At 46.4% G+C, this 12,882-nt stretch overlaps 1 protein-coding gene across 13 annotated transcripts in view; it reads right to left on the bottom strand.

Moving 5' to 3' along the window:
* CADPS (calcium dependent secretion activator) overlaps nt 1-12,882 on the bottom strand; it is a 202,774-nt gene that overhangs the window by 26,498 nt on the left and 163,394 nt on the right. For all 13 annotated transcript variants that reach the window (XM_083795704.1, XM_083795703.1, XM_083795702.1 and 10 more), the window contains 4 exons: nt 9,602-9,757; nt 6,550-6,697; nt 1,392-1,466; nt 238-321 (listed from right to left, as the gene is read on the bottom strand). In XM_083795704.1, the coding sequence (XP_083651830.1) occupies nt 238-321; nt 1,392-1,466; nt 6,550-6,697; nt 9,602-9,757 (463 nt within the window). The remainder of the gene's footprint in view (nt 1-237; nt 322-1,391; nt 1,467-6,549; nt 6,698-9,601; nt 9,758-12,882) is intronic.

The raw sequence follows: 12,882 nt of genomic DNA on the forward strand, positions 1-12,882 counted from the left end.
ACAGGATGACAGCCTATGCTTCTTGGGTGTCTAAGTACCGTGTATCTGTAAGCAGGATGTTTGCTTATTTGTGTGGGGGTTACAGTGTCATAGAAATCAAATCAAAATCAAATATCATAGAATGGCAGAATTATTATTATTATGTAGCTTCTCTAGTCCTGGGAGAGCAGGAGATTATAACTCAGGAAAAAAAAACGAAAAAAAAAACCAACAAAGGAAGATATGGTCTGTACTTACAGTAAATGACAGGAAAGAAGAAAACAAAGTTCCTTCATCGTATCTAGACAGTTTGGCCAAGACTCCTTCCAAAATGGTGACAAACTACGAACACAAAAAACACTGCAATTATTTTTAGTAATTGAACAAGGGTATAAAAATCAGGCTTGGCTTCAGGGAAGTGGAGCTCTCGGCATTGCCAGAGGAAGGGATAACATGCACCCAGCAGGCTGGGGAGCGGGGAGAAAGGAGCGTTGCCTTTTGGGTGCTATGGGGTGCAGTGCTTGCCGGGTGGGAGTCACCCCTTGGTGTCTGGGGTGATGCTGGGGACGGGAGGTGGGTGCAGCGGGTGTGGAAGCCAGCACGGCCCCTCCAGTGGGGGAAGCCGGTGGTCCTTGCTCCAGCACGCAGTGTCAAGCACGCAGCTAGCTGGGTATTCTTGCAGAAGAATTGATCTGGCATATGTTGGCAGAGTATGTTTAAAGGTCTCCACTGTATAATAGGGATGACTTGTTCTCAGAAAGTTTGAAACTATAGGAAAAAACACCCCACCATCCTTCTCCCTGCCTCCCAGTTCCCCGTGTGTTAGCACAACACACCAGACCTACACAACACCCCTTGGGAAATGCTGGCAGCTGAACTAGAGGAGCTGAGTCTGATTAAAAAAACAAAAAAAACAACAAAAAAACAACAATCTCCAAACAATTAAACCTGACATTTGGGAATGTACTTCCCACTACTGTCGCCTCTAAATTAATTTCTTAAGACGAGCATATGGTGATCTTGAGCAAGACAAGCTATTTTGTCCGCACAACCTTCGGCGTAGGAGGGGTGACCACCTCTGAGCGACACCCCAACGTCTACGCAGCCGCGCTTTGTAGTGCCACCCCACTGCAGCGGGGTGATGCTGGCCATGGGGTTGTACCCCACAAACATAAACCCCATTCCTCAGAACCACTTCTGGCCCAGTATGTCAATCCTGCTAACAGCGTACTGCATCGCATGCAGTTCCTAATCATCAAAGAGTCACCATGAAAGAACGGGGAGACGTATGATCTTTCCTGTGAGAAACGAGAAGCCAATTCAACATCTTAATGTGTCACATTTTAATGGAAACGCACATATTAAAAAAGCAATGTTAACAGTGAATCACTTCACCTGAAGCTGAAGGTTACCTTTGCCACTAGGAGTGTTATCATTTCTTTGACGGTTTCCTCAATTAGTTCGTCTATTTTTGAATGGTACTGGTGCTAAAGAAAAATAAAAGGAGAGGCGGAGGAAAATATTAGCATTGATCACAGGCGAGAGCTCTACGGTTGTCAGTCTCTTCTCTTGGCAAACTACGATATGCAGTAGTATTAATCTGAAGAACTACACAGCTCGTTACCGTGTGCTCCACCACAGGGGCTGGAGATTACTTACACTCAAAGGAGAAACCTCGAATTTGGGAGAATCCTCCATCAGTTGGCGGAGCATGGGCAAACCCTGCCCTTCTTCTGCATGGCTGCAGCTCCAGGAGCCACAGCCACACATCGGAGGGGAGGCTTTTGCCACATCTGAGAGCAAGCCCCAGGATGCTAAAGATCCTCAAGTCCTTGTGCTTCCCCATCCCTTGCCTAGGGCACTGCAAAACACCCAACCCTCAGAAAGGGAGCAGAGAGCATTTTCTGCACCGGGGCAGTTTGCAGTGGGCTGAACCCCTGGGGAAGGTGCTCTGCACTTCCAGTGTGCTTCAGCAGAGCACCCAAAGGTGCGTTACGCATCGGGTTCAGCGGGCACACGGTTAAAATTAAGCACGTGTTCAAACGCTTTGCTCAGTGACTATGAAATATATTTTAAAGAAACCCAGCAGACTTGGATCGGTCTTTTTCCTCGTGCAGAAGATGGCAGCCAGCACAGCCCCGAGCCCTGCACGTTAGCAGGCACCACGGCACGCGCTCAGCACCGCTCACCGCCGCCGCTGCCTGCAGCAGCAGCATTGCTTCTGTCTGCAACCCAATCTCTGCACATGCCAAACCTCCCTAAGCTTGGGAGCTCTGATGCAATCAGCTGCAATATGGCTAGAATAGGTACTAAAATACAGTCTTCCACTAATTTAGAAAAGACCTGTTTCCAATACAAGATTTAATTAGTGAAAACATACAGTATATTCTTATTTTCAATGGACTGAGAAAATACTGATTATGACTGCTTTCCAACACAAAACATTTGATTTTTCAGTCAAACATTTCAAGCACTGGTGCTAGTCACTATATTCATTACCACTTGGCATTAATATTGTTTTAAAATGTTAACATCAAATCACATTGAAAGAGACAAATCTGCTTTAAATACTAATCAGACTTTGGGAACGAAGACTGCGAGGGCTTTACAAATGCTAGACGTTGGTCTCAGTGTCTGATCAGCAGTCTGAGCTGCTCTCTGGTTTCTTTTTTTTTTTCCTACGACAACAACACATTAACACAGGAATTTGGAACAAAGAAAAAAAAGTCGGACACACTTACCCACTCTTTAGCAAACTTTTCAGATGATTGGGGACAGAAATAAAGAGGAAAGTGCGAAAGACAGGAAAAAGAAAATATGAAGATAAACAATAAATAAAACAAAATCTTAAAGAAAAGGGGGGACCTTTTAACTGTGGCTATGATAACAGCATCACGCACAGAAACAATACGCAGGGGGAAATGAAACATGATCAAAACCTCCTCTCACTGTCACGTCAGAGCTGGCTGCCCGTAGTATGTGCAGCAAGGAACACGGGGAAGGGGCAGGACGTTGGCTACCTGCTGGCAGTCCCCTGAGGCTTTCTCTTACTCCAAAGGGGAAGGAGCCAGGTGGGTCCTGCAGCGAGGCAGGGGCATGCGGTGCTGTCCCCACGTCCCCACGGGGCAGGACAGGAGTCCCTCTGGCCGGGCACGCAAACCAACAACGTTTGCTTTTGGAGATCCCTTTTCAATGTCCTGCTCTGCAGGTCCAGACGTATACGAGCACCTTGCAGGAATCGCAGTTATCTGTGACTGAGCTCTTTAATGTAGGGTTAGGCCTCATCAGCTTCCAGGATTGACCTGGCCCAGCTGGAAATGTGGCTCCGGGGTGAAAGGGACGGGTAACAGCTGGATATGGGGGGAGCTGCCGAAGTCCTCAGCACACACGGCCAGGACCTCCTAAGGAAGGTGATGAAGGAGATGCACGCATTGGGGTTGTCTTTCCCACGAGGTTTTACTTGCTGCGCATGTGGGAGACCTTGGACTTGGCTAATTCCCTTTCTTGGGAAGGAGGCAGCGGGCAGGAAGACTGGGAAGGCAAGAAGGAGAGGAAGAGAGGAGCAGGGCAGCTGAGGGGCTGCTGGGGCTCTGGGATGGAGGAGAGAAACGCAGGAGGCGTGGGAGAGGGCTGCGAGGTGGCTGCACAGCCAGGGCGGCCTGGCAGTGCATACACTTTTGGAGATGGTTGCCCACTGTAAAGGATGATTTATCAAATTCAGAGCAAAATTCCCCCAACTCAATATCTAGTTTCATATTTTACTCCAAAAGACATGCTTATTTCATTAGTGGGCATTCCTATCTGGGGTTTTTACATTGGATAAATCATGAGTTTTAACTCAAAAATAGCTAGGTACATGCAAAACAGAGCGCGAAACGCCTTCACCAATGCATTTTCAATTAAAAGCTTGTTTAAAAAGCAAATAAGAGCACTGATGGAATAAGCAGGCATCTCTGAGAGCAGGAGAGGCCCTGTGCAAGCACCACGGTGGTGTCTGCAGGGCTCTGACCGCACCTTCCCACCAGGGTGCAAAGACCCCGGGGCTGCCCCGGGGCTGGGGACCCTGCAGGGTATGGCCCCGGCGGCCCCGGCTCCTCACCCTGGGGAAAAGCACTCCCTGCCAGGATGGGGCCGGGAGGACAGCGGGATGAAAAATGGTGCCCGGGGAGGCGTTCAGAGCTGGCTGGCTCCGAAACTAGCGGTTCTAGCAGCTCCCTTTGCATCGCCTCGGAAAACGCCCGGGGTTAAAGATCGCGGAGCTGCTTTGCTTCGCTCGGCGCAGCAACCGCTGCTGGTGGAGTTCATCGCAGCTTTCTATTAGCTCGATTATTACAATCCCTAATCAGTGCACTACAATGATTCAACTTGACTTTATGTGATGAGTATCTTGCCTTGTCATGTAACAGATTGTGTGTACGTTGTATTTCTCTAAGGACCATCTGACCTTAGATATTAAATAGAAACATACTAGACCAACTGAGAAACATTTAATACATACATTTATCCCCTTAGATGTATTAAAAATTCAGAGGAAAAATAAATATTTAAGATGGTAAAGTATGTTTACCAAATGTTTTAACAGCTGCCTTTAGAGACAACGAAATGGAAATGAAATGATGGGTGTTTGTTTCACAGGGTACTGCTCTCAAAATGCATTCAAGTGTCTGTTGAAGTGCGTGTAGCCGAAGGTATGCTTCGGAGAAAGGCCACGGGGTGGGAGGGAGTCCCCGGGAGCGAGGTCAGATGATGCGCCAAGTTTGTCTTTGCCCACGTACAGCCCTGACAGTGAGAAAAATCAGAGGCTTGTTTCCCATCAAAATGTCATCCTCGGCACGGTCTGGGCAAACTGTGACGTGGGAACGGCGCCGCGGACAATTTTAGCCCTTTTTGCTGCTTTTGAACTCTCCGCAAAGGGACCTTGCCTTGAGGGAGCGTAGCTGCGGATGGTGCTGGGTGAAGGGGTGCAAGGTGTGCAGCAGCCCTGGGGACACAGGCTGGTGGCTGCAGCTCTGATGGGGGCTCCTGGCAATGAGGAGCATCCCTGCCTTCCAGCCCTCCCTCACAACCCTGTCTCTCATCTATCTGCTGTCGATCTGTGCCATCGTTTCCACAGGGACTGGAAGAGTTGGGGTGGCATTCTGTCCTGTGCATAGGGAGAGCTCTGCTCCTTTACCACGACCCCCAGCCCGAGCATCTCATGGCATGAGCGAACGGAGGGGGAGGTAGGAACACTCATTGAAAGGAAGAAAAGAAAAAGGGAGGGTGTATAAAATGCTGCAGCCCTAAACGGTAACTTATGCACTGATAATTTACATCTGCTTTGCAGCTCTATTAGTTCAGCTATCTGTTAAAATCCTTGTACCCCAGCAAGTGCTGCTTGCCACGGGAGCTGCGCTCGCTCAGGGCTGCTGTACCAAACACCTCCTGGAAGCAGGCCAGGCAGATTTGCAGAGACGAGCGCTCAGCCCTGGCACAACTGAGATGTGCCCGTGCTGCTGCCCGCTCTCCTCGTACTCGCCACCCAGCTATGGCCCAACGTGCACGGTGACCGATGCTCAAAATTTGGAGGAAGCCGTGGCAACCACCGAGCACCACGTTAGCATGGGAAGATGCAACGAGTGCCTGGGCACACGATTTACAGATAGAGCTAACATCAGCCTCCTGCCATCCTAATACTTAACCTGGTGATTTTCTGAATGCAACAAGCTTGCTCTGTCACAATACTGGAGTTGGCTTGATCTCCAAAACGCCACCATAAATAGCTAAAGAAAACAAGTAACTTGCAAGGGCTGACTGTAAAACCTGACCACTCAAAGTTGTATGAGAAGGCTTACCTAGGAAATGATGACAAGCAGCAGGATAGGAGAGGCAGACAGTATTTGTGAATTTATTCTAGACTGGTTTATGAATATTTAATTTGGCTTTGAGCCACTATAACAAAATGATCATTATGATGCATTTAATCAAATCCAATTTAGCATGTCTTTCTAATTCACAGAAACTTCAACCTGCAGCTATGGCTTCAGAAGAAAAACTACAGCAGTGGTTAATTAAAACAGGTTTGTTGTGTGGAAACTTGAGTCATTAAGAACCTGGAAAGCCAGGACCATCAGGCTTGCTGATTTTAGCCCATATTCGAGGAAGTCGAATTTCAGTCTACTTTTGTAAGACTTTCCTTTTCCTTACAAGAATCCCAGCAACTTGGCACTTCTGTTTTCCGCGTGTTTGTCTCCAGAAAACAGTCATATACAAGAAGTCTGTTGCCTACACCTGGCTCCAAAATGCGGTTAATGACTTAATATATATGGTCAGCACACATCAAGCAAGCTTTAGAGGTACCTTATGCACACCACAGCCCTTGCAAAAAATCACTCCTAAGTGGCTGGCATTCTGAATGTTCATATTCATCGGGTTTATTTGAGAGCAACACCCTGCATATTCATCTGCACGCTCTATATGGAAGGCTAAATCCACAAGTGCTAACATGCCTCTTAACTTAGCACAGAGCAAGATAGGAAATTTCATTACATTGCCTTTAAAAGCTGTGAAAGGAAGAACCTGCATTTTTACCTCTTGGCCCATTTCCATGCTGCAAAGCTTTGTTGACTGAGCTTTGGCATCTACCATGACATTAAACATGGTGCATATTGATTGAGGGACTCGGAAATCTGTTGATCGGCTGGTTTTTTGCAGTTTTACTTCAAACGCAATCCTGGTTCTGTTAAGGGAAGTAGAAAAAGATGCTTCAGTTACTTTTTAAAATACTGAAGCTAATAATAATGTGAAACACACGGCTTCGAAGAGTTCAACAAAACAGAAAGCTGAGTGCTACTGGGAGCGTTCCAGTACAATTGTTACAAACGTGCTCTTACTAAAAATGATTTCCCAGTTTAAAAAGAAACGCGCTCCCCAGAGTACACACTATTTATAAAGTGTGCAACGGTTTCAGAGAAACTACGACTTTCTCGTGCTTGATAAACAGTGTGATGATGTTGCAAACAGCAGTGTTGATGTACACCTATAATTTGGTTGCATTAGCTGATTTGTAACCACAGGCAAACAGCAAGGCTGGTGAGTTCAAAGAAGCTCCTGTTACTCCATAATATCCACTACAAAAGCCAGGAACTCCTTCATTGCTCGACTGAAAGGACACTGTCAGATCATTGTGGGTTTAGGTCTACACGACTTTCTTTGCTTGCCAAAACTTTCTGATTGTCTCGTAAGCTCACAGGAGTGTTTGTCCAAGGCACACACACTCCCCACAATACATCTGCACCATGTGCACACGTGCAGTCGTGCATGGATGAACACACACGTTGCACGAGCCCACACAGAGCTTTTGTGGAGCAAAGGCTACAGAACGTGATCCCGTGTCGCATTTTAAAATACCGAGATATTCGGAACTCTAGCGTTGGGAAGCCTTGCAGATCAGTGGGCACCCCCTTGCCTTTCTCCTGAGCCCCTCTGCAGATTCCTGAGGTACTTCACTAACCTAACCTAGCACGGAACAATTATCACATCCAACAGAACCCGCCAACAAATTAACATAGGAGCTTCAATTTAGAAATAACAAATAATATCAGCTGCAGCTCAGGAATAACTCTGATCTTGAAAGATCCCCCAAGGGTTATGCAAATGGAAACTAATTTACAAATGTGAAACTCCCGTTCTTGGGCTCAGATCTGGGCTGGTGCAGAGGTCCTCCTGCCTGGATGTATTAGCAGAACAGGCCTGCCTTGCAAGGGCTGCTTTCCTGACAGCCCCGAAATACAACCAAGTGTGGAAGGCGGGGTGGCTCCTCCATGGCATTCAACAGTTCAGAGACAGACGCGAAGAAAAATGTTGTGTCAAACTGAAATTGCTAAAGAAACCTTAGCCAGGCCCTGTTTGCAGGTGATATAAATAGGGAAAGCAGCATATTGGTTTACATCAGCAGTGGCATTTGAACTGATTTAATTACCAGTGCCAGATTTAGCCTGGACTCGGGGACTAGAATCTTGATAATTACCGAAAGGACCAAAAGTGACTGGGATTTTCCATCTCCTCGCAGAGATGAGCATGTTCCTACTTACTTATGCTCAGAACCATTATATATAGTCACACCATCGCAAGCTAGGCCAGGTTTTTGTAGAGGGGCAATATATTTGTAGAAAGGTTGGAGCAGTTGGGAAAAAAAGCCAGCTTTCAGGCACAAAAACCCCTCTTCAGATGCACCTGGAAAATGGCTTATTTTTCCCCGTTATCTCAGCCAACCTAACCCAGTCTTATTTCTGCAGATCATCGCAGCTACAACTGCACCGCAGGTGCAGCAACGGTGTTCAGTTTCAAGTGTTTAAAAAAACAGAGAAAAACCAGTATTTTTCTGGTGGTGCTGGGGGCACAGTGGAGAGCAGAGCTCCACTGAGCACGCTGCTGGCCTTCAGTGAGGCTGGTGGAAGCAAAGCACAGAGGAGCAGAGCCCAAGATCTCCACCGATCACTTCAGACTGCAAACCAGCGCCTACACTGCTGCGGGAGGATCCCAGCACTGCCTCACCTGGAGCATTTGCAGCTTACAGCACTGCATTTGTTTCTAAAGAATGGCCTGGCAACTGGAGCTCAGCTGCCGTGCCAGCCAAGGACATCATGGCCATTTCATTGTATTTCTAGTGCCCAGGGTTTTACTTCAAAAGGGTGCAAGAGCAAGCCTCGAGCTGCCCGCTGCCAGCAGGCGAGCCTGCTGCCTCCATCTCGGGGACCGAACGTGCCTCCTCGTGCAGTGACGTTGAATATCCAGCCTGCGAGGACGTGCGAACAACAAATCCCAGCTCGCGCTTGCAGAGCGGCCAGGCAACTGCGGTACAGAACAGCCACATCGCACATTGCGGCTATTATTAGCATGTACCAGCTGTATTTGGCACTCATTTTTCCTTTGGTCTGTCTCTTTGTCTATTAATTTTTGCACGATGGAATGCAAAGTTCATTTCTTCCTCCTGCCTGAACAGCTCTGACACCAAATGAACATGAATTGCTGTGGGAAGTTTGACAATTTAACCGTAACATTTTGTTTTCAAAGTGACGGCTGCCTGTATGTTTGCAAGTTTTTAAAGAAACCTCTCTCTTTTGTGAGATCTGCAGGTGAGTATCCTGTGATGATACGGTGCCTTTTCTTTTTCAACAGCAGATGTGAAGCCTGTGTGCCAAGCTACACTATCGACCTTTTTGGAATCGCTTTTTTGCTTGTTTATTTTTTTCCTGGATCTGTGTTTTCTGGGTGCTTGCTGGGATCTGCCTTGGGGCTGTGCCTTCAGCACTTGGCCTCGCTGACAAGAAACTGATTTTACAGAGATTCGACCTCAGGTGCAGCACCAACAATAAGTTAACAGTCCATAAAGCTCAGAACAGTGGGTGATTTATTGCCTTATTGTGAATAGGCACTCCCCAGAGTCTCAACAGACAAACCCTTGTTTGGGAAGCCCACAGTTCACAGCAAGAAGGTGTCCCTCCACCCAGCCTGTGCTGAGCTGGGGCCATGAATAAATGACGGTGGGAGTGATGCTGAAAGGCAAAGCACAGCACTGATACCGAGACAGAGACAAATGCCGCCCCCAGTGAGCTCCTGCCTCGCTCGTGCGCACACGTACCTCTTCACGCAGGACTCGATCATGTCACTTGCCATAAGCTTCAGGCGCTGCTCCAAGTGTTTCCCAAACTCCTCCTCAGGCCAGTGCAAATCCCGAATGAAAGTCTGTAGGGCGTCCAGTTTCCAGAACAGATCTTCCGAGGTGCCTGATCCATTGCTGGCAGGGCAGAATGAGAACAAAAGTCATAAGTGGCATCAGACTCTTTGCCACCTGATGTGGAGACCATTCCTGCAACAATTGTGGAGCAGACAGTAGTTTCATACACAGGACAACGCTGGCAATCTCCACCATCAGGATTTTGAGTTTTACCATACAGTTGCCTAATCTACCTTGCTCTCATAACCCACGAAACTCTCCAGACCAGATGAGTAAGACAACATTATGAGTTACACATATTAACAGGAAGAACGTGTGTATGGTAAAAATCAGCCTTAGTTAATAACCACATTAACGTATGTGGTTATTAAAAATTAAGGCCAGGAATCGTGGTAGAAAATCCTCGATCGGTAATAACTACCATACTGGAATGTATGCAGTTATTAAGATTTGGTTTCATGCAATTCTCCCCCTTCCGAATTGTATCTTTAGGTGGCCTTGTCCCTCCCGCTGAGGCCCCGGTTCCAGGGAAGGGACAGTGCTAACAAGTGGTGAGCGAGGACACGCGTTAGCTCTTGAACAGCTGGAAAAAAATGGGGGTAAGTCAATTGAGCTAAGGGCACTGGGCATCTCACATCCAGACCTTCTGGCTGGATTGACTGCTGCACCTTTCCACAGATCTGCCTCTTGCGAAGGCATCTAGAGGATGACAGATTTCCATTTTTCAAAAAATTTATTTTGCAACTTCTTTGGTCTGTCACAAAACTCTGAATTTCTCTCCAAAGCTTGCGTTCTCGAACCCACACCCTTGCCCAGATGGAAGTCTTTGGTCCTGCAGTGTGTAGCTACACCGGCTCTTTTCACAGTATAATTATATCCCAAACCTCCACTGACGGAATAAAAATACAGAACTCGATTGTGCTCTGCTTGTGCAGAGAAATTTATGCATCCATAACCCTTTTCTCTCCCTCTCTCCTTCTCCCTCGCTTTTTTTTTTTTTTCCGAACAATTACCAAGGGAGCTTCAAGAGTTCCAACCCCCTCCTCGCGTACCACTAATGCTAACACGGTAATTTAGAAGATATTTAACACGCCATGCATTACCACTTGTGCCGACATCATCTATAGAAACAGGTGAGGGAGGGTGTTTCTATTGTGACAGATGCCAGCTGCATTGAGTTAATGCTAGAGGAGACCGGAGCTAAATGCACACACGTGGGCTACTGCGAGGTGAAAACCGTGTCCCCAACATGCCGGGGGCCCTGCGGGTCCTGTGCCGACGGGGAGGACGATATCAAGGATGGGTCATCTCCATTGTAGGAAAAACGAATCTGACACTAAGCGACAGGTAACACGTCCTCGATGGAGGGGAAGGGTGAGGAAAAGGAAACCAGGAAAGTGAAAAGATAAAGAATCAGGCATTTCCTCTGACCAGGGGACAAGCTGGCAGAAGGCTCCAGTGCTGCTCTAGCCACCAGCTTGTAGCTTCTCCTGATTCAAACCTGTGCTTGGCTATAAGTAAGCTTTAACAGTCTAGACCAGTTTTAGAAATGCAAGAATTTATGTCTGAAATAATTAAATACGTGCAAATACAGTAATTGGTATTTACTACAGCAACGTTATGACACCCATTTGGTTTCAAAATTTCAGAATTATTATTTTTGGTCTTTTTCTCACTTTTGATTAGGGCTTCGGGCGAGTAAACAATATATTAGATTTATTTCCAAGTTGCACTGTTAATATTTTGCTTGTGAGCACTGCACTTAACTCTAATCACCAGGCAGCTTGCAATACACCATTTATGTTCAAGTTTTCAGAGGGATTATCCAATTTTCTGTCATGACATGATTCTTATCTTTTCAAGGGTAATACCACAAAGCATGCACAGAGAAAAAGATTAAAACTTTCAAGTACTCTTTACAGGCAACTGCCTAATCTAGCCTTTAATATAGCTATCTTAGCATGAATATGAGTTGTATAGCTTTGAAACATAAATGACCGTGATAGTATTTAAAGAGTTTAAAAACTCTAATAAAAAATTAAATATCAGTGTTTGCTTTACTTGTGGTTCATTACCATTGCTCTGCAATAAAGCCTGTGCATGGCAGAGGCATTTTGGTGGACCCCAGGTGTAGATGTAATCGAGGGTGTTTCAGTAACACTGACGGAGAGAAAAAAAATGTGGGAGGCTTCTTCGGTTTTATCTTTTAGAAGAGAGGAGATGGTAGGGAAAAAGCAACACAAATGTGCAGAACTGGCTGAGATCATCCCAGGACAGCATAAGCTTAAATGGCCCAGGGGAACTGGGAAGATCTCAGGTCCTACGCTAGGACATCTTGGGAGACCAGCTGCCTCCAATGCAGATTTGGTATTTAGCCACCTGTACCTCTCTCTGCGTTGCTTGGTGGCTGGGACTTGTAGGGGAAATCTGCTCAAAGAGCTGAAGCTGCCTGATGTGTGCTCAGCCGGGGGATGTGCAGTTCCACCCTCCTGAGCACACCCCTTGGTCTCACACGGGGAGCCTGAGATAAGAGCCCGAGGCTCCTACGGAGTGACTGTGCTGACACAGTGTCTGATTTCTCCAGCCACAATCAAAAGCTCATGCTGAAAAGATCTTTCTTTAGCTGGTCATGGGATTACCCAGGCTGTAAAGATGGATGTAGAGTTTCAAATGGGCCTCCCACAACCTGAATAAGAATCCTTGCAGGGTGTTTCTCTGTGTTAAACTGGTTCAAAAAAATCAAGACAAAATTATTATCTGAGGAATGCGGAGCTTGCATTAAAGAAAATTTACTTTTAGATCTACATCTGGTCCACAGAAATTGGTTGACTGGCATTGAAATTGCTTCATCTTCTCTTTTGGACAGAACTCTTTGCTGAGACACATCAGCTCACATTAAACGCTCTGTGGTTCGTATGTTGGCCAGACCGTGTCCCGCTGGTGACGGCTATTTTGTAAAGCAATATACTTGCTCAAATTCTCAGTGGGAGAAAGAAAAATTTTTCAAGATTTATACAAGACACCCTCAAAATGCACATGCCAGAAATTCACTAGTGTCTCATTCAGAAAATGTCTAATTAACTGTACCACTCTTTAAAGTTTTATATAATGCAGAAACAAACAATACATATCCATGCCAAGATGACTTTAAATTTAAATGAGATCTAATTTGAACTGAATACACA

This window comes from Anser anser (assembly GCF_964211835.1).
Source record: "Anser anser genome assembly, chromosome: 12".
Lineage (NCBI taxonomy): Eukaryota > Metazoa > Chordata > Aves > Anseriformes > Anatidae > Anser > Anser anser.